Source organism: Astyanax mexicanus, chromosome 8, assembly GCF_023375975.1.
Source record: "Astyanax mexicanus isolate ESR-SI-001 chromosome 8, AstMex3_surface, whole genome shotgun sequence".
NCBI classification, from domain to species: domain Eukaryota; kingdom Metazoa; phylum Chordata; class Actinopteri; order Characiformes; family Acestrorhamphidae; genus Astyanax; species Astyanax mexicanus.
Window position 1 is genome coordinate 57318133 of NC_064415.1, and position 22722 is coordinate 57340854.

General features: G+C 39.8%; 1 protein-coding gene across 1 annotated transcript in view; it reads right to left on the reverse strand.

The window, feature by feature from the left end:
- Nucleotides 1-20351, reverse strand: part of dpp6b (dipeptidyl-peptidase 6b) — a 139547-nt gene extending 119196 nt beyond the window's left edge. The window contains exon 1 of the mRNA XM_022677781.2: nt 20135-20351. Coding sequence (XP_022533502.2) covers nt 20135-20191 — 57 coding nt within the window. The 5' untranslated portion in view covers nt 20192-20351. The remainder of the gene's footprint in view (nt 1-20134) is intronic.
- Between the last annotated feature and the right edge of the window lie 2371 nt (nt 20352-22722).

Sequence of the window (22722 nt, forward strand, 5' to 3'; positions counted from 1 at the left end):
GCCTTCCAGAGAATTACAGAATTAACTGGTTTCATGGTTAGCTTGGTATGAAAATGCACGGTTATCATACCAGGGATGTTTGATAATTACCAATATGGGAGGCATGGAGAATAAAGAATCTCCTGCGGACATGCACAACTCATTTCCACTTTGAAATTTCCCTTTAAAAATAAAATAAAATCAGCTGCACTGGATTTACGTTGGATAACCCCTTAAATGAATGTGTGTTTGTTCTTTTTGCGTGCTTTCGTGTTTCCACTCAGGTCCCGACTGCCCCTATAAACACTCCAAACACTAAAACATCCCATCAGTTTTCTGCAAATCAGCTGAAAGAGCCATTTAGATATTCCTTCCTTCTTGTGACGTCACAATAAAGAAACCTGTATAGAATCACCCTGGTTCCACCCCTCGTCCATCAACCTCCATAAGAGCCTCACCCACTAGATCAGTTGAAGATTAACCACTTCACTCATTTTGGTTGAGAAGCTCAGACAGTACACAGCAGGATTAGCCTGCAGACTTCGTTTGAGGGAGGGATCTGTACCTATTGTCCATAGCTAGTCAGCAGATAAAGAGAGTCACAGTTGATCATGGACTAGCATGTTTGTGTTTTCCATGTAGCCCAAGCTTTTTAGTCATTTTAGTCCAATTATAAACAGATTGGGTAACTTACACTTCACAACTAAGTTATAATAATTTGTATTAGCTAACAAAAATGTCTATCACACACTAAACAATTAGACATCATACACTATACACAATCTCAACCTCGAAACTCAGCACAGCCAAAGTACGTGCCTTGTTTTTTTATATCTGGATGACCAGATAAAAACCATATCAACCACCTTGACCATCCAAAACCAGCTCAGACCATTTAAAACCATCCACCAGTTTCCTGAGTTGGATTTCTCAGCAGGAAAGTGTTGATTTGGATCGTGGCATGAATGATGCACGACGCATCACTGCCTTCATTGGGCTTATCATCCGTGATGTGGAATTGCTGTTGCAATTAAGGAAATGAATGTCAACAGACTTTCAATAATGGGAGAAATCTCGTTGAAGAAGGAAGTGCTGGCGCAAACAGAAGCAGAAACAGAAAATAAAGTCGTAAATAAACCGGAGAACCCGGCTCTAAAGATCAGGCCTGAAGAGACGAGTCTAGGTGCGACTCCTGCATCTGATTTGGCTTATAAATCATGCATCAAAAAGTGCTTACAAAACAGCCGCCTTCCATCACAGGAACAAGTGGCAACACAATGCCGGATGCTCGAGGTCTGACTCACACTTTGGTTTTGATTTGCTCAGCCTGCTGTAACGTACTTTCGCGTACTTTCGCAGATTACCAGCACAGACTACTAATGGAGCCCGGCTTCTTCAACATGCAGCAGCCAATGCATAAACAACAATCAGGAGGAGGGAGGCTGTTCCAGCCTTATTATACCGACTGCCAGCTGAGTTCAGGAAACAATTCAATTACTTTTCAATTATCCACCACATTCGCACTTCTCTGAGTGTTTACATTCATATTCCCGTCCATATTTTAGATATAATAAGTCTGTATTCAGCACTGATGTTCTACAGCTATGGAAAAAAATTAAAAGAGAGCTTCAGCTTCTGAATCAGTTTCTCTGATTTTTTTTGCTATTTATAGGAATACGTTTGAGTAAAACGAGAGCATTTATTTGTAGAAAATGAGAAATGAACACAGAGCTTTCAGACCTCAAATAATGCAAAGAAAACAAGTTCATATTCAAGTTTTAAGAGTTCAGAAATCATTTGGTGGAATAACCCTGGTTTTTATACACTTTTTTTCATGCATCTTGGCATCATGTTCTCCTCCACCAGTCTTACACACTGCTTTTGGATAACTTTATGCTGCTTTACTCCTGGTGCAAAAATTCAAGCAGTTCAGTTTGGTGGTTTAATGGTTTGTGATCATCCATCTTCCTCTTGATTATATTCCAGAGCTTTTCAATTTTGGTAAAATCAAAGAAACTCATCATTTTTTAATAAGAAAAAAAAATCATGTTTTTCTTGCACACTTTTCTATTGTTCCTCACTGCAGACAGAAGGTAAGGACATGTTAACTGAATGGGGAAGGTGCTGAGAGAGGGCACATCACACGCCGTCTGAATCCAATTCTGACACGGTGGAGATAAGGTGGCGGTGAAATTGGGTTTTAAACAAGGATGATACGGACGAGACTTAACGTACTGCAGCTATATGACGACTGTGACGAAGCTTGAGAGAGAGAGAGAGAGAGAGAGAGAGAAAGGGAGAGAGATAATGCCCAAAAATATACCAAAATCAGAGCCCAATTCTACACCAAACTGACCCAAAAATTGCCTGCATTTATTAACTACCACACAGGATAACCCCAACATCAAAAGCCCTATCTGGACGGGATTAGTTTCTCAGGGTGACTTCCAGTGAGTTTTTAGGCTTTCTTGGTCACATGACATCGCGGCGTTCAGTAGCTCCTCCATTTCCACTCGCTGTTGTGTTTACATGGATCTCCGTGGAAACAGAAATATGCCCAAAGTGTAATTACGGTGCATGGCAGTGGAGACATATCTATTTTATTAAACGCAAGGAGACGAAACTCAGAGATGTGCGTCCGGACAGGACTAAAATTACCGGAGGAGTACGATTACAGGAGTTCAGTGAAAAACAGTAGATAATTCAGCCTGTAATTTTCTCAGAGGATGTCTGAGAAAAACACGTACATGATCGTTCTGGATGGGAATAAAATCACAGAGGATAAAAAAAAAAACATAAAAGAGAAAATTATCCCAGAACCCCCTGAGAAACTAATCCCATCCGGAAACGGCTAAATATGTCTTGGCAGGTCTACTACATTTAGGGAAAGATTCTGCACACTGGGTTCAACATTTGATAAAAACAGCATTTTCTCGTCCATCACCATTATGGTAGAGGTGCTCTAAAACAAAACGTCTACCTAACCCCCAATTGCCTAATAGGTGCTACCCACCATGTGTGGAGGTTGAAGTCCACTGTATTGCAGAGCTGCAAAGTCTGTTTCTAATTCTATATCCATAAACTGGGTGCTGTGGTCCTCCTGGACACCACGGCTGGCCAACCGTCCTCTAAACAGTTCTGCTTGAGGTCCAATTAGGACTCAAATGTTTTGTATCTTCTATCTACCTGGTGTGGGATGAAACCAGCAGGGGTAGTGATCACAGAACTGCCTGATTCTGGTTCTTTTTTCCCTCGACTGTGGGTTTAGTTCCCCTTTTCTGCAGCAGGTTGTTTGACAGCATACAGAAAGACACCTGAAAGGATCTCCTCAGCTCTTCTGTGTTTTGTGTTGGTTTGTTTTATTGCATTTCAACTTTTTCAGTTTCGCCTCAAACTCTGTTTTACCTGCGTCCTCCCAAACTCCCTCCGGTCGTGTCCAAATGGTTTCTGCTCGAATCAGAGGACAAACGTTCTGTGTTTTTGCACGTCTGCACTGGAGAGAAAGACTCTGAATGAACTTGCCAGAGGCGGTGTGGAAAAAAAGAAGTTTTAAACGTTTTCGAAAAGTGTGGATGGAGAACGGACTCCGTAGAGTACCGCTCAATTTCGAACACACCCTCAGTAGCAGATAAGTTCGTTCACTCACGATGTGTTCAAGCATAACAACAGCCTAGCTCATCTTTTTCTAAACCTGATTCCCTGAAGAGTTTTACCATGCAAATCTTGAAGGGGCTGTCACTCCAAAAAACACATTATATTATTGCACTAAAGGGGCACTATGGCCTAAAACTTGTTTTTAATATGCTCCACAGAAATGCATCCTTCTGCCTCTCTCTACAGTTGACAGGAATACCTCCCCTGGTAACAAAGATATTCGGTAGATGGTTTCAAGACTTGCTTCCTCATTGTGTGGATCTCATCCTAGTCCATAGGGGGGTCCAAAAAGCAAAAATACTGCCTCCAATACCCAATCCTTTCTCAGCTCCCAACTCTATAAGGGTTAGGACAAGCACAAATAAAGTTATAACCACAGCCTCTTTTTGACCAGCCAATGATGGAGCATCCAACGTGCTCTGAGGAAAGCGCCAGATCCCCAGCTCTGATGCATCAGCCCACAGATCAACATCACAATGGGATTGATAAGGAAAAATAACGCCATCCACCCAGCAAGAGAGAGAATGGTCAATTGTGCTCTCTCTGGCTCTGGCTGCTGATGGCAAAGCTTGCGATGCATTCATCATTTGGACATATTGTGTAGAACAAAAATGGCTTCTTTAAAGCTGGATCTAAGTGGACAGGTTCTACAGGACAAATATACAACAACAATCTAAGTTGATAACACTAAAAACAAAGAAAACAAAAGTACTAGTCTTTGATGTATGGTTCTATGAAAGACCTGAAAGACTAGGACTTTCACAACCATTAGTGCCCCAGAAAAAGTTCTTAAAATGTATATATGTTGAATAAAAATGTTTTTTTTTTAGAAAGAGGCATCCATGGACAGGTTCTACAGGGAACCACAAGAGGTCCTCACTTCAAACTGCTCTTTAAACTGTTGTAGAACAGGGGAGTGGAACCTTATCTGCCTTATCTGAGCTGTTGTGGCTGCTGGTTATCATTGCAGTCAAGATGAAGCCCCGACCATTGTGAAAACTTTGCGGAACAACTATAAGTCCTTGGGAAAATGTTCTTCAATCTCATATCTCATTGAAACTATGGCAAAAATGGCTTCTTTAATATGAAGGCATCCATGGACATCCAGGTTCTATAGGGAAAGAAAGAAGGTTCTCATTCCAGAGTTCTCTAGAATTTGTGTTAAGAAAATTGCTAAAGTAGAAAGTACAACAGATAAAAAAGCTCAAAAGATCTAATACCATCACAATCAAGTGCAGTAGTGCCAACACTCTAGAAAATAAAGCTTCTAGACATACGTAAATTCACAGTTCTAAGGAAAACCATAAACTGGTGTAAAACCTTTTTGACAAGCAGTTCTTAAAAAAGCATTCCTAAAACTTCTAATGGCTTCTATGGAAAGCCATATGAACATGTAGAGTAGATTCTTATTTTTTAAAGACCCACATTTGAAGAAGTGTTGAAGCAGGTAAAGTCAGCAGAAACCAACAATTCAGAAGACCTACTGGTGAAAGCCAAGGCCCTTACCTTTCTGGAGGAACTGCTGGTGTCTATCTTCAGCTGGGTGGCAATGAGGACTGACATTGCTGGGGTTTGAGGTGTGTGTTGGGCGGGTCAGCAGGATTGGGGAAGTCCACTTGTGGAGTGCGGGGATTCTTCGCCCGGTCTGGTCCTGCTCTCGTTCGTTTGCTTCCCTCTCTCTCTCTCTCTTTCTGAATCCCTCCACCACCACGGCGCCTCTGCGATGCCTCCACACCCGCTGCTCTAAGCTTTATCTTTCTCCTCTCACACTGTTTCTCTCTCTCTCTCTTTTCTCTCCCTCCCGTCTCTCGTCTTGCCCTACTGAAGCGCGAGGTAAACCACTTGTAAATTCTGGGCAGATTTCGAGAAACATACACACTCGTAAACAAGTGAGCAACCCCGGTGCCCGCAACCCCGGCCAAATGGATTGGAGACAGGAGCAATGGAAATGTGTATGAGTGTGTAAGAGTGTGTTAGAGTGTGTATTTGTGTGTGTGGGTCTATCATACATACTTCTACAGTGAGTGTAGTGAGAGGTGTGTACTCCTATGTCCACATGCAGGTCGTCTTCTTCCCGCTGGTAGCACCAGGCGAACAGTGCGATGGATCCGTCCAATCAAGCGCGCCGTCACTGATGATTGATAGCCACTGATATTTATGTGGCATGACTCGCGCAAACCATAAAACACAGTCCCTCCAGAGGGCCGACAGGACACCGGCCAAAACACGCCTTTATTTATGTAGCAGTTAGAGCCGGGGGGCTGAGGGGGCTGATGGGACACCCAATAAACACTTGGCAAAAGGCTGCAGGTATATATCCATCCTTATAACCATTACACCTGTTAATCGTCACTGAAATATTGATACTGATTACCATACTGACACTGCAATAGGCTGGGATATGCAAATAAGCGTTTAATGTATGTTACAAAAATTGCTGTGCTGTGAGCGTCCTGGACCACCTCACATTCCAGATACAGCGTAAAGGTTTCTACAGCTGTTTTAATGAAGAAACAATAAGCCCTAACATATCTTAACATCTATCTTGGTGGCGTAAAAAACAGCTGCGCTACAGACTCATTAAAACCCTGACAACAGTCAACAGTCATCCCTGCAATCCTATCTTACCCATGCAGGAGCAAAATAGGTAATAAACAAAATAAAGAATAAAATAACACTGCTGTCTGAAGAGACTGATGTGAGATCATACAGGAGTTAAGCTGTTGGGTTTATGATAAAATCAGTTAAAGTTATTACAAGCTGATCTACTACAAGCTAATCTACTATTATTTATTCAGTCTGTACTGTAAACTATTAAGTATATTCAGTTCATGACTTACTGCATTAGTCAGTATCTATTATGACTTATTCTCTTTTTAGTATGAATTATTAGATGTTATGTAAATTATTGTGTAAAGTATGTAATTTCATGATGTATTGTAATTACATAATGAACACAATCGTATTTAGTGTAGATTTCCATTCTGAATGGGCGGGTTTGAGAATGAGCTTCTGCTTTAAACCAAATAAAACCTGATAAAACCAAAATAAAAAATGGCAAAATAGTAAAGGATGGATTTTCAATCATAATAAAATATCTCTTTTTATTACAGACCTCTGATGTGAGATGGAGTTAACAATCAATTTATATTAAATGGTACAATGTTTTTTCTTATTTTTCAAAATCCCTGCAACTTCTAAGGGTCATTAAATTCTAATTTAGTGTGTGTGTATATTAAACACTTTTCTAGGCTGTAAAGTTTCTCTCTTGCTGTGGGAATAAACTCTCCTATCACCATCACTATAAAGCTTCCAGTGGAATGCTGAGGAGAACTGTGAGGGGGGGAGGGGGGGGTGAAGCTGAAATTCTTATTTCATGGTGTTTTCATGTTATTTCTCCTCCCGCGTCTCGGGGCGAGCGAGTAACAGGCTTGTTCCCTCTCGGCCGGCTGGTGAGACGGTGCTGTGCGCTCAGTTGTATGGCCCGGTTGATTGGGAGGCGCTGTGTGGTGAAGAAGAGGAGGTTATCAGCATGCACCACACACCACCGCAGCCTTGTGCCACGCTTTATTCGCCCTCCCCCCTAAGGCCTTGCTTTTGGCGAATAAAGATGGTGCTGAACTCTGTGATGGTTACACTGATTTTTGTTTTATTATTTTGTTTCCAGAAGCTTTATCTTTTGTTAAAATATAAAAAGTGCAGACTAAACAATGTCATACGTCCTCCTTAAAAGGTTACTGTTAATGAGAAAAGTGCAAAGGTGTCTGTTAGCAGTTGCTATGGTATTCCTGGTGGTTGATAAGGTGTTTCAATGCTTTTTAATGGTATTTCAGGCAGTTTCCCCAGGTTGTCCCAAGGTAATTGCACAGTAGATGCTGTGGTGTTGCCAAGGTGCTTCTAGGTGGTTGCTTTGGGATACCAGATTCAGTTTCAGGGTTCAATTCCCCAGCTAAGGTAAGTCTATGGGCAATAGTCCTTGTCGTAATTGCCCAAGTAAAAGTTGCGAACTGAGTGACAGTTCCTGTGGTATTCCAGGTGGCTGCTCTGGTACTTCAAGCAGTTGCTAAGGTTTTGTTAGGTTTTTCTATCGTGTTTCTAAGGTGTTTCTTGTTCTAAGGTAGATTTTGTACTTGGTACTTGTGTTCCATGTAGTTGCAATGATATTCCAGGTGGATGCTAAGGTTTCAAGTGCTTCCAAGGGTAGATTCAGGACATACACTCTTAAAAATAAATATACTTTAGGTGGTTCTTTGAGTGAAGCTGTAGAAAAACCACTTTTGGTTCTATAAAAAGCCATGTCTATAATAGAGATCTATGAGTGTAATCAATCGTTTAAAGGATAAAGAAAGGTTCATGTGTTTGTGTTTGTTTGGTAAGAAAGCCTAAACCATCAAGGAAATTCCGTTCACACTGCAAACAAACCAAATCATGGTTCAGTAAATACAGAGTGAATTCACATCTTTTGGATGAAACCAGAACCTTTTAAACCTCCTATTTTGATTTAGACCAAACTGTAAACTCCTTTTCTCCTCCTCAGACAGCGCTTAAAGAAAACAAACACACGTTCTGAGTTTTACATTTATTGCTTTCTCTCACCCCTTGTGGGCATTCAGACGTTTTTATTAGCTGTTTTAAATCCTGTGTGCGTACAGACGAGGGATGCCTTCGCTTCCCTGCAGCTTTCTGTTGTTTATATCATAACGCAGTGCAACACCATCACCATGAAAGCTATTGCTGTGGCCATCGACACATCTCAAATCTCGTGGCACGGCGACGAATTACAGGCGATAAAGCACTTCCTACCAGAGACTCTTATTAGCCCCCGGCCCAGGACCCACACTATTTCAGCAGACCATTAACGCCTCACATATTAATCATGTCCTCTGGAGGACACAGAGGCTGCATGCAGCAAAATGTAAAATATTAATAAACCCAACATATGAACAATAGGAGAATGCACAAATTGCTCAAAAAGACTCTTCAGGGCTCTTCTGTACCTTAGTGCTATGATATTTAATGAGATAATCTGGTCTATTATTAACTGTGTATGACACTTTGTTTTTTTATCATTTCTTTAGTACCTATTTTTTGGCCTATCTTTGACCTTCCTGTATCCTTACTGCACTTTTGACCCAGAGGTTCTCCGTGGTGCTTCTTATGCTGTCATGCTCAAATCTAAATTGCACTGAAATACTCTGTAGTACAGTACATAGGACCTTCTTCCTGTATTTACTTTCCTGCCTGATATAGGCCTGACCAATGGGTTTTACCTTATGTGAAAACAAACCAAGCCAAGGGTGAAACCTTCCAAATGTACACATTTTTAATTGATTTTTACCAGAGAAAACTAATAGTATGTGTGAAAACCTTTAAATCCTTTGTGTGGTTTTCCATCATGCATTCAGTGAAACCCTGATTTTCTTAAGCCCTACCTGGATGATTAGATTAGTTTCTCAGTGGGTTCTGTGGTAAGTTTCTCTTTTATAGGGGTCCTTGCGATGTCATGTGACCAAGAAAGCCAAAAAAACTCACTGGTCCTCCTGTTTTTCAATTGCAGTCCGGATGCAGGAGTTTTATCACTGAGTAGAAACTTGAAATATTTTTCACAGATGTCCCCTGAGAAACTAATCCCATCCAGACAGGGCTTTAGGTCATTTTAGTCTTAGTATGTTTCTGTGATTTAATTTAATGCCCTGAATAGTTCTCTTAGTCTTAAGTCTTAAGTTTTTTAGGTCAACGGTTCTCCATCATGTGTTAAAGGGGTTCTTACTTTTTGTACCTTGATTTCTTTTATTGGTTCTCTGAAATGTTTTAATAATTTTTTTCTTTTGATTCTTTCAGTTTCTCTCATTCGTTCTTCCTCATGCTCTTGGTTCCTTACATTAATCATATGTAATGCTTTCATAGCGCTTTTCCACCGATGTGAAACTGGCACCATTCTGGTTTGCGAACCTAATGTTGAACCATATGCTGCGTTTTCACCAACAAAAGTACCGAACTGTTCGTTCACAGTGGAAACCGTGTTCACTGATACTGCATAACACCCTCTGCTGATGACGTATGATGTGATGTTTTGAAGGTTCCACTAAAACTGGTGGAAACAGGGGCGGGTTAACTGCAAAGCTGAATGAAAAACTATATCAGAGATTCTTATTTTCTTAAGTCTTGGTTTCTCTCAGTGGTTAAATCTCATAATTTTACAGTCTCTCCTTTTTAGTCTCTGTTTCTGGTAGTGGTTCTCCTTTATGTTCTTAGATATTTTCTTTTCTTTTCTTTTAAATCTTGTTTCATCTCAATAGTCCCTCCATGCATGTAGGGAAAATGTCCCTACGTTTAAGTAAAGGACATTCTCAGTGGTCCTCAGTGGTTCGCCATATTTGTCAGGGTAAATGCAAAAAGAACAGTGAATTAACACACCGCCAAGAGCCTAATCATCTTGTTCACAAGCAAACTGCTCGTGATCCTAGACATTCCTTTTTAACCTCACCGTTTAACCATGCAGCTCTCTGAGGTCAAACCCCGACCCTGAGGGTTCCTGATGGAGACCAAAACAAACCGATAGAGGCAACGAGCCGCTGCCTGCTGGCTTATTTCCCTCCAGACACTCCTGAAGGCTACCTGTGTCGGTCTTGATTGAGTTCTGCATGACCACCTCCCTGGAAAGGAGAGACATCCTGACAATATTGCCTGTTTCCTCTGGGGTGTCTGTTGGCGGAAGGGATAGTATTCTCGCTCTGTCCTCTATCAGACTGGGGACGGTGAAAGGCTCTGAATCGCAGACTAAGATTTATGGTTCTGTTTTGAGCCAAACGAGAGGCAGTTCTCCCAGAAACTACTAGAGGGAGACAATGCATGGCTCAGGATGCATTAGCAGTCTGTTTGGATGCAGAAGACAGTGTCTTTCTGCAACTGTCCATCAATGCCATGGCTTTATAATACCAGAGGAAGGTGTTTCTGCTTGATTTCACAACCAAGGACTGAAGTTCCTCAATCTTTACACTAAAACTCACTTTATAGAACCATAATTTGTAGTTTTTCTTTTCTAGCATTACACTAAACCTTATAGTAGCACCTTACTCTTAACCTCCTCCAATTTAGCACATCCAGCTCACCTACAACATGTGTTATTGGAAGGTTTCTCACCAGTGAGAGAAACCTTGTAGCTATAGGTTCTTTGAGTTGTTGTGATTCTACACAGACATGAACGTAGAAGCGGAAATTCTACCAGACGCAACAAGTGTAACTGGTAAATTATGTTAAAATTAAATTATTAGTTCTGGTAGAATTACTACCTGATTAAAAAATAGCCTGAAGCACGTGTTTTTAATGTTTTAATATTAATATTAATATTTTTGAGTTACCTCAAACTGGTATTTATATCAATTTAGAATGAGCATCCATTGGAAAGAACTGGTAGCTGTTTACTCACATCTTTCTTAAAGAGGAAGTAGGTAAGTAAGTAAGAAACTTGTCAATATTCCCTCAAATATTTAATTTGTAGAAAAATGTAAAGATACATTTTCTTTCTTCCTAAATAAACTAAATAAAGGGACACATAAAGCAGAGGTTCAGCACTCAGGAGTGCCTTTTCAGCATTCATTAAAATCAATCCACCTGAACTGCGACTGCAACTCCCAGAGCATCACTGAGCTGCATCAGAAAATCTGTTGACTGCAGCTGGGAGTCAGGAACAATACAGCTTTGTGTTTAAGCAGTGAAGAGTGCAAAATGCTTAAATACTCTAATATACGGAAAAAAAGCAGCTAATTACAATTTCTGCCAAATCAAATAAGACAAAAGCAGTGGCTTCACAGTTCAATTTAGAGCTTTAATCAGGCCTGAAATTGTAGTCCGAACCAAAATATAGCTTGAGAATATTTTAAGGCTAATACATCCCATAGCATTACCAATATCCTGTAGCTGAAATGAGCACAGCATTGAGTCTGAACCTAAAGTGACCCAAAGCATATCTGAGTACACTGAGTTTTGAATCTGAAACTGATACCAATCCAAAGAAATTCTATTCAAAACTGAGCAAAACTTTGAATCCAAATACGTTACATTACCATGTAGCCATTAGATAGCATTAGTTACCATTTGGGCATAGAAAATACATAAAAAAAACAACTGTCATAAATTATGTGGACAGATTCAGAAAACATAGAACTATGTAAGTGATGTGCTGCTCTCTCTTTACTGCTGTTAGATTTTGTTAGACAGTACACAGCAGGATTAAACTTCGTCTGAGGGAGGGATCTATACTCTCTCTGCTGCCTTTGGCGAGCCAGCAGATGAGGTAGAACTTTCAAATAATGAGTTTTGTGTTTTGATCGCAGTTAAGCATAAACTAGCTTGTTTGAGTTTTACCATTTAGCACAAGCTAAAGGGACAGAGCCCTTAAACGGCACATTCTGAAAGGGACTAAAACTGGTAAAAATAGAGCTGGTGAGATGATTTTGTGTGTTGACCTTCATGAACATGTTTTGTATAGACCATAGACCTATTCTAACTTGTAAAAAGAGGTGTAGCATGTCCTCTTTAAGATTTGCCTGTGCCACCAAACCCAAAATGTTTGAATATTTTTATTAGAGGGTATTGATAATTAAGCTATAAAAAGTGTTCTGGTTAAGAAAACTGCATTGCATGATGGAGGGTTTTATATAAAACATTTTTTAACACATAAACATGATAACATTCCAGTAAAACTCCAGGATTCACCATAGTAAGTCACACATGATGGTCTGTCACTTCTCACAGGGCCTTAGACCTTCATATACATCACTGTTACTACTTATTAATTGACTGTTCTTTAGGTTCTACGAGGTTCTGCAACTGCCATTAGTACAGCATAACTCCAGACTTCAGAATCTCAGCTTTGATATTTGATTTATTTCACTTGTGAATTTCGCTGAGTCATCTTACCTTCAACACCATGCCTTTGTTTCTGAAGATCACACCCAGTTCAAGGTCAAATTAAGGAGAGTGAACAAGCAGATGCAGTGCAGTGCAGGCTCGGTAATATTTTATGTATGGACCACATATAAAATATATTTTCTCAGAGAGTCAGCCTTGGGATTTTTTGGAACATCAAAGAGCAGCTGCTCTGAATCCTTATTTCCTGTTATAGTTTCTTCTCAAGGTGCTCTGCAGGCTTTCAACATACAGCACCAGACTAGTCGTGGCATTGAGGGGCAGAGAGGGGCTAGAATTCAGCCGAGAAGAGCTCAATAAGAAGCTCATTTGTACCCTCTGTCAAAAGCGATGCCTCGGCACCAGCATTATCAAACAGGAACACTACTCAACTGAAACATCCATTTAGTGAATGCAGCTCGGCCGAGAGCGCGGCTTTTGTTCGGATGAACAGTTCAGGCTAATTTTTCACACTGGCTCATTATTTAGATTATGACGAGTTTTACGGTAGTTTGAAGGAATTCTGCTTGTTATCCTCTAATCTATCTGATTATTCTAAAATCTAAAATCCAAAAGCAGCCACAGCACAGTGTGGAAAGTGCATGCTGGGATCTGACAATAAAAAAAAGTGATAAAGCCACCAGATTTGGCAGGAAATAAAAAAAAGAAGTTTGTTTCCCAACTCAGCTGCATTATTAGCCCTGTGCTAATAATATTGAGCCCATTTGGAGCTGTGTCAGATGTGCTAGCGCATGCAATGGTTAAAACTATTCTGTAGAAAGTCTTGCCTAGACAAGGATTAAAAAAGAATTGCCAATTGTGAACATGCTGAGAGCGCACTCCTGTGATTTCCAATTGAACACAGATTTTTCAAGACCTAAAAAGGCTTGTCTAGTGTGAACATTCTGTCAGAGATGCCCTGATAATTTTAAACATTGAAAGATTAATTTTGTGGTTTGAGCAAAACACAGCCAATCAGAGCACAAGAAAACCATTTTGGTGGTGATGCCAAAGACCTTCCAATTTGCTATCAAACAGTTCTCTACAGTCATTCAAAACGAGTCTCTAATCTCTTTGAATGGTAAGAGATGGTAACACTGGAAATTAAAGATCAGATACAAAAACATATTGTAAATCACGGAATCATGAACAGTTTGTAGCGTTTGGCTCAATAATGCACAAAAATATGATTTTTCCTCGTTATGGCAAGTGTACAAATGGCTGTGTTGTAACTGCAAGCCTTTCTGTTGTTGTGGTTTCACATGTATGGCCACAAAAACACACAAGAACTAAACAAACACAGGAACTAGCAGTACCTGCTACCTATACCTTCATTAGACGTGGCGTTCGCTCGTCAACAACTGGACTAGGCATTAAACCTTCGAGATGTTTGCCACGAAAATGCAGGAGATTTTTTTGTCAGCGATCTACAGTAAAACAGTCGGCAACAAGAACATAGGGCTCAAATTCCTTCCATTGCTCTAACATAGGTTAATGTAAGGAAAGTCTACTACTAGAAGGTAGGTAAATTACAAAAAACTAGACTCTAATTGCCTCTAAGGCTCTACAATTCCAGTCCTGGTGGGCCAGAATCAAACACACCTGGTTCAACTTATCTCTTAACACTTTAGTTTACCAAGTGTGTTTGAGCAAAAAAGTCCCTAGGCTGTGCAGGACACTATCCCTTCAGGACCCTGCAACTGTCAGCGTCCAAAAAAGGCAAAGACACTAAGAAGTATCTGTTGCACCAACTGCATCAGAACGGACAATAAACAAGCTGTTCCAGAGGAACTTTCCAGCAGGGATGGAAGTTCACACCGCAGTAAGTTTCACATTCACATGGCGAACTATTAATCTTGGTGACTCGACAGAATGTGTTCCTCAATAGACATAAATGATGGCAGCTAACCTTTCCGGCTGGCGTAAATTGTGCGGCGCAGAGACGGCTGTGGGATTAATACCAGCTTCATAAATGAGCTACACCCGCTTAGGGAGACAGACTGCACATCAAAAATAACAGCCTGTTCCGACTCGCTGAGGAGAGCGGCTGCAGCAAAGAGCCGTGAAGTGCATAAACTGCATTTTGAGGTTGACGAAAACTTGCAAAAGGTTGTAATTAAGAATTGTTGCTGGGAGGATTTGATGAGGTTGGTGGGTTTATGTGATTTAAAATGGCAGCCAAGATTAAGTACATTAAATCATTATTTAAGCGAGATGAAGCAAATGCAAATACAGATCAGGGTTGGACCCAAGTGTGTCTTAAAATTAAAAAAAAAGTCTGTTTAGATTCTAATTTTTATCGATTTTCTAATACATTTGTGCTGCTTGTGAAAAACTGATCTCTCCCCCAGGAAAATGTTAAATGTGTCCTCGGTGTCTTTCAGTAAAGGGTATAAATCATGATTTTTACTGGGTATTTGGCTTCGTTCCACTCTTTTCATTACAGACGGGCTCATTTCAATATAGCAAATCATAATTCTCAGGCTCTGTTTATTATAAGTCTGGATTTAGAATTAGAAATACTCCTCAGTTTTAAGACAAAGTTGTATAGGAAGGAATAGGTCTTATCTCAGTCTCAGTCAACAGAGACTGCGTTTGTTTTAAGTACTAGACGTGTAACTCACAAAACCGCAACATTTATACTTCTGCTTCAAAAATATGCCGTAGCCTTTGCGTCACCGCATACCCTACACCGTAGCTTGACGCACATATCCCTGGAAAAGTAATAGCCATAATAGCCGATCACGTTCCTTGCGCTTCCCACCCACACAATTAAACCTTTGCGGTTTAAACTGCAGAGCAACGCGGTGCCGCTGATACGTGCACGCAGAAGTATAAACGCGCTCTGATGTGGAGTGCACTCTCACTGCATACGCAAAGGCTATGATGTAGGTTCAACGCAGAAGTATGAATTGGTGTTAAGCCACTGTGCTGCCCAAACAGCTTCTAACAACTAAGGCTTATACATAGGATACATAAGGTCAACAACATTTAACAATACGGATAAAAAAACGATTCCTTACACCTAAGTAGCCATGGCCGTTTACAATCAAATCAGCAACAATTAACTACACAAACATGGAGATAGTCCTACTGCTAACAGATCAGCAACACTTACACCAGAACAGGAAAGATGACAACCATACACCAAACCCTCCCTTCACCCACACACTCCTTATCTATTATCTCACTATGTGGATAAGGTCATGTTTGTTCAAGGTTTTGATGAACATTACAAGATTTTAAAATAGCTCAATTTTGAAGTCGTCTGAGGACACAGAAGATGCTGCACCACACACACACACACACCAAACAAAATTCAAATGTCAGCACTGGCCCTGCATCAGTACTCTTCAGCTACTTCCAAATCGCTCAAGCAGCAAAACCTATTTCTCAAATCAAACACGTACAGACGTTCAAACATTTAAACAGTTTCACACACCAAACTCCACTGATTGCTCGGTTTCCTCACTCCTGCATGTGAGAGATAAAGTGAGTCAGTGCTAATGTGAACAAACCTACCTCTGTTTGAGGACATGAATCAGGTGGACATGACATTACCTGGTCATATTCCCGGAAACGCATCCAGACTGGTCTTCCTTCCAGTGTCCAACTGAACGGGGATGTGTTGATTGTGCAGCACTGAGCACTCTTTCAGTTCTTTGAGCGATACCATGGAAAATCTACTTTTGCTTCCAAGTAGAACCACATGTCTTATTTACTGTTATATTTTTAAGAATTATTTTAAACCAAAAGTCCTAACAATACTAATGTATTTTTCTAGTTACGTGTTTACAGCTCTGGCTGGAAATAGACTGAGGTTAGAGTAAACTAGAGTGAACTAAAGTGAGGTAGAATGAGGTACAGTGAGGTTAGAGTGAATTAGAGCAAACTAGAGTGAGGTTAGAGTAAGATGAGGTAGAGGGAGGCAGAAGGGATACTGAGTGAGGGTAGAGTAAGATAGAATGAGGTAAAGTGAGGTTAAAGTGGTATAGAGTGAGGTAGACCAAAAAACTATAGCAATACCAGTTTTTTGCAATGTCTTGCAGCCCTAGTTCATAGACAATAAAAGTGGTTTACTAAATATAGGGCCTATATTCTATCCTTATGTATCCAGAGTTCATTTTTCGGATGATTATGAATCATAAAATTGAATACAATTGAATAACTAGAAGATAAGTTTGCTAGTATTTCCTTGCAAATCAGTATAACCCAATAATCCATTTTTAAAGGCTTGTTTTAGTTTTATAGAGAGGTCAGTTGACAACACTGGAACAAAGTGATAGGCAGTGCTGCTAGCAGGGGATGTTAGATGTAGGGGAAGAAATTGTAGAGTTGGATCTCAAAACTACAACTCCCAGAATCACCGGTGGTGATTAGCATCAACCATCTTCACCTGTGCAGCACCCTATAGAAACCTCAGTCAAACCAGACTTCTCTCTGTCGCACCTTTGTAGAGGGGTGACCGGTAACAGATGGTAAAAGACAAGAAAATAAAATTAAAGAAAAAGAGATCTAAAAAGAAAGCAAAAAGGCTCACAAAAGAAGAATGAGCTGTATTTTAGTTTGGTTTATTTTTAAGTGAAAGCTGTTTTTTGTTGGTACATGCCTTTGTTCTGTTTCCCACCTTTTTTTCCCACCCAATCTTCAGTCTCCTTGATGAAGACACAGTTGCATAAGTACATTCTTATTACAACATTATTATTTAAAAACTATTAACATAACTGGCTAATAAATAATAGAACTAAATAATATTTACACTTGAATCCAACAAACAGCTCTTCCAGGCCCTGATGATGAAATCCCATCCGATGCTCTGCTTGATTTTCATGCAGCTACGCTGCTTTCCAGCAGAGGGCACGCTTGTTTTACTGCAGGCAGCTGAAGCCCTCCACACGATCCGTGTCTGCAGCAATCACTCCACTCGAGATAAAACAACAGGGCTCACAGCCCAGCAACCTCCTTCTCGTCCAGTATCTCTTAGGCTCAGACTCGCTGTCAGGTGAACAGTTCATTCAAAAACACAACAGTGCAGTGAAACTGAAGACGATCAAACTTAAAAAACAGTAGTGACTCATTAAAGGAGCTGTTTAAGGAACAACCAATAGAACATGATTGATCACTGACCCAAGAAACATCCACAACATGTTTTTTATATATATGCTTTTTACCTTTAATTTTAAGATTTAGAATAGCTGATTTGAAAGCAAAATTTCTATTTCTATTCCCAATATATCCGGCCAATTGTCCCACCTCTGACACATATGAACACATTTTAAACTGCTGCTGATGCTGTAGCATTGCCGAGTAGCATCATCATAGCGCTACCACTCGGAGGAAAGCAGTGCAGCGACTCCGTTCTGATACAGCAGCTCACAGATGCAGCCTTGTGCTGATCCACATCACCCTTTTGAGCTCTCTCAGGGCTCTGTCAGCTGATGGCAAGCTACATAACTAGGATTTAAACTGGCGATCTCCTGATCATAATGGCAGCGCTTAGCCCACTGGACCACTCGGAGCCCACAGGGCCTTAGTTTTAACACATAAAAGTATAGATCAGAGTCTGCAACAAGGTTTGTGTCTTTGTTACATTGCATATTCAATATTTAGTCCAGTTCATTTTGGTTTTACACTGCAGTTTAGTGATTGGACTAAATAACTTTGCTATATCCTGCCAGCATCAAGAAAAGTTTCCATTTCTTTCATTCCTGGTTATTAATTAAGGTTAATCTTCAGTTACAGTAGATACAGAATAAGAATAATACACGGTATAAGATAAGATAGGATAAAACTGTATAAGCCGTTACATTAAGTTCCTCTACCCAATATTGTGTGCATGCACAAAAACAAAAGACTTTTGGTTGATATGTTGTACACACTGCCTGACAGTGGCTGGAACAGTCTGAAAGGTCTCAGGGGGAACGTGGGAAGTGTAGAGTCTAGCAGAGCTCTGTAGAGGGAGATGTTTTTGAAGGTATGTCCAGATTACACTCGCTCCCCACGGGCTTCAGTAATGAGGTTATATTACACACAGATGAAGAAGATCAAAGCAGCTCTGTTTTCACTGAGGGGCTTTGGGACCGGACTAGCCGTGCAGCGTTGGGCTCTGCTGCTTATGCAGATTTTACTGTCTTTCATAACTGAAATCAGAGATATGAACAATATAAACTCAGTTTAAACTCAGATCTTACACTTTGTGGTCTGGGTTTTCGCAGGAGGTCCTTCATGATCAATATGTGTAGTTTGATGGCTCATTTTACATTATTGTAGGCTAAAATTGATAAAGTAGCTTTATCACTGACCTTAGATGCAGCCAATCAGCCAAGCTATGTTTGGTATCTGGTGTTGCTAAAACCTGCTGTACTTAAAGGAGAACTCCAGTGTAAAATTGACTTTTGGTGTAGTAAAACATTATAATGAGTACTAACCTTTGAGGAATAGCCCACCTCTGCTCTCCCGCTTTTGTTTATAGTAATTAAATGAATCCAAATCTAATCTGTTACGTTCATTCTGCTGAATCACCTGAAATGGTAACTCTCCGAACGCCAGTGTCACACACATGGCCTCCTACAAACCAATCATTGTAAAGTATAGAGTGATGCATCCCATGTACATGTAGTAATTTAGTATACACAGATAATTGAATAAACACAAGAAAAACTTCCATACACAAATTTGTATTCAGCAGTTTACAACATTTTGGCCAAGTGACATATTGTTGTGAGGATGTGCTGGAGAGTAAATAAGCACACATCATAAAATACACATTTTATTAAAATGTTTATTTACTTAATTTGATATATAAGGGGAAGATAAACCAATTAATGTGTACAGTTTATGACATTATATTTTTTGGCGTATTATAACATAGTAAAACAACATATTGTATTATCTTTGTTTTTCTTTCTGCTTCTTGCAGTTTTTAATACTTTTTAAGTATTTTTACAATTACATAGGCTACTACTTTTTGTGTGTTTAAATTTTCTTAACTGTAAAATACTAGCAAGCTACATAAATGAAGTTACTCAAATAACGTTTTTGTTTTTTAATTTAATTCTTATACATAGATTTCACATATATAAAAGGAATAGAATTGTTTGAAAATAATTAAAAAATAATATTTTAGTGCACCTAAACAACAACGAAACAGCAGGGAGTCGATTTAATCAACTGATTCAATTCAGCGACAGCTGTGGAGATTCGATTCTCTGAAACGATTCTTTTGACTCAGCTGATTCCATGACTCGTTCTACTGAATCAACAGCTCGGTTTCATTCATTATTCATTCAGATGATTCATGATACAACTTTCGATTCGCACTGTGCGATTCAGAGTCGACTCCGCAGTCTAAACAATTGATTCCTTCGCGAATCGCAATTCCGAGCGATTCAAAGGAATCGATTCGTTTCTGCGGTCAACGGCAGCGTTAATAACGGTGGGAACGGCAGCTGGGTTACTATAACACAATATAACAACAGTATATAACATTAATCCGAGCAACGTGTGTTAGTTTAGGAGATATATGGAAAGTGTTGGAGCTGATATAAAGTTTATCCAGCTGAAGGAGGAGAAGAACAGTAAAGTTTCTGACCTTGTCTCCTTTAGTGGAGCCTCTCCGGTAGTTTCCCGCCCCCGCTGAGGAGTTCATCCCTCCGCCGGAGTCTCACAGTAAGAACAGTCCTTCAGTTTCGCTCCTATCCGCCTCTTTTCGCTCATACAGTGAATAAAAACGCTCCTTTAAGTGAAATATGAAGAGAAAAAGGCGATAATCCACTCTCCATTCTCTCCTCCGTTACTGAACACCAGCCGCTACTGAACTTTCCCGCGCTGCGATCCTGACAGGAATCCGGTTAGCATTAGCAACCTGCGATCATCCTACACACCGCCTCTATCCTCTCTCTCTCTCTCTCTCTCTTTCTTCCTTCATCTTTCTCTCTCTCTCTTACACACACTGTCTCTTTCTCCATCTCTCACTTTATTCTCTCTCTCACTCCAACTCACTCTCTCCGTTTCTCTCCATCTCACTCTCTTTTTCACTCATTTTCAATCATTTTCTCTCTTAAGTCTCAATCTCTTCTATTTCTCTTCATCTCTCTGCAACACGTTCTTACTTTTTCTCATTTTCACTTATTCTCTCTTTCATTCTCTTTCTTTCTCTCTATCTCTCTCACTCATTCACTCTCTCTGTCTCACTCTCTTCATTTTACTCCCTCCCTCCATCTCCCCCTCTCTTTTTTCTTTCTTTCTTTCTCTCCATACCACACATTCTTTGTCTCTCATCTTATTCTCTCTCTCTCTCCATCTTACTCTCTTTTTTCATCTTGCTGTCTCTCCCTTTCACTCTCTCTTTGTCTTTTTCTCCCATTCTTTCTCTTCTCTCTCTCTCTCTCTCTCTCTGATTTTATGGTGACCTGTTCAATATTAGAAGCTACAGTGGTGTAGAAAAGTGTTCGCCTCCTTTCTCTTTCTTATTTTGTTGTATGTATGTCACTTCTTAATATTTCAGATCATTAATTACATTAAGACAATACATTAAAACAATGCCAATCACGAATTTACTTAAATGGGAGAATGTTCGGCCAACTGTTTGTGACCTCAAACTGAAGTGAACTTGGGTTCTGCAGCAGGACAATGATCCAAAACACACCAGCAAGTCTACCTCTGAATGGCTGAAGAAAAACAAGGGATTGACTTTAATCCTGCCCTTAATCCTATTGATATGCTGTAGCATCATTTAAAAACTGCATTTTGTGTTCACTTTGGTTGTCTTTAGCTACTAGTTAAATTTATTTTAATGATCTGAAACATTTAAGAGTGACAAAAATAAGAAATCATGAAGGGGCAAACACTTTCACAGCACTATAACTGGACAATAGTTCAACTGCAACTGTGCATTTTTCTTCTGGTCACCTCATGCAGCCTTACCTCCAGTAATCACTACACAGCAATATAAATATTTATCTTGAAGCTACGTACTGTACAGTATTTGTGGACTGATATCCAGTATATGCAGGAGTGCAGTCAAAATGCATTCCAGTGCCTTATTAATGTTAAATGAACGTTGGGTTGAATTTGCGGGTACTGTACTCTGTACTGTTTCACAACCCCAGTACTCAGTGACCCCTCCAGTGATGGTGGATGGTTTAGCTCTCAGAGCACCTGTTCCGAATATTCAGTTCTCAGTTGCTCGGTTCAGGTGTCTTCCAAACTGCAACAGAACAATTAAAGTTCTTGGAAACATGGTTTAGTTGGGATTGGCAGAGCTTTCACTTTGGAAGTAGAGACAGAGGCAGTATATGAGGAGACTGGCCACTTCCCAGACCCAGATTAACATCACACTGGACCCAGGGGCTTTGGCAAATCCAAGAACCCCCTTTATACTCATACTGTCGCCAAGTATTTTCAGGCTACTGGGTATTATTCTACTGGCTAACACAAACGTCTATAGAATATAACATAGGGATACAGAAAGTACTGCATTTTATAAGCACAGACTACATAGAAACACTACAAACTGTACAAAGAATAACAGTGTAATAGTGTTATAGTAATTAATGACACTAAATACTGATGAGCTTATATTAGTGAACAAACTTGCCTATACGGACTTTGATTTCTTGACTGATTTGTTGGCATTATTGGGGCACTAGTTTGTTGGTATTTATTTGGAATTAATGCTACTGAGTACTGATTTGCTTGCACCAACATACCAGCATTTTTTATTATTGAGAGCTTCTAGTCTGGCATTACAACTAATAAGCATTGATTGGCTTAAAATTACTCTCATAAGCACTGTTTACTTGACATGACTGCTAATGATTTCCAGTTTGTTGGCATTATTGTTACTGGGTACATATTGGTCAGCATTACTTCTACTAAGTACTGATTGGCTTGTACTTACTATGCACAGCACTGATTGGTTGGCATTACTGTCAATAGAAGCTGATTGGTTTTCATTAGTACTGTTAAGTACTAATTAACTATCAATTACCTTTACAGAGAGCTGATTCTACTAGGCTAAGTGCTTACGGATTTCCATTGACAGATTGCTGAAAGTTTAGCTTTAATGCTACTGAATTCTGACTGGTTAGCACTAAAATTTTAATCTTGTATAAGTAACTGTTATTTTACATAAAAAAATAACAATAGGAAGCTATCAAATTCTCAGAAGCATTTCTG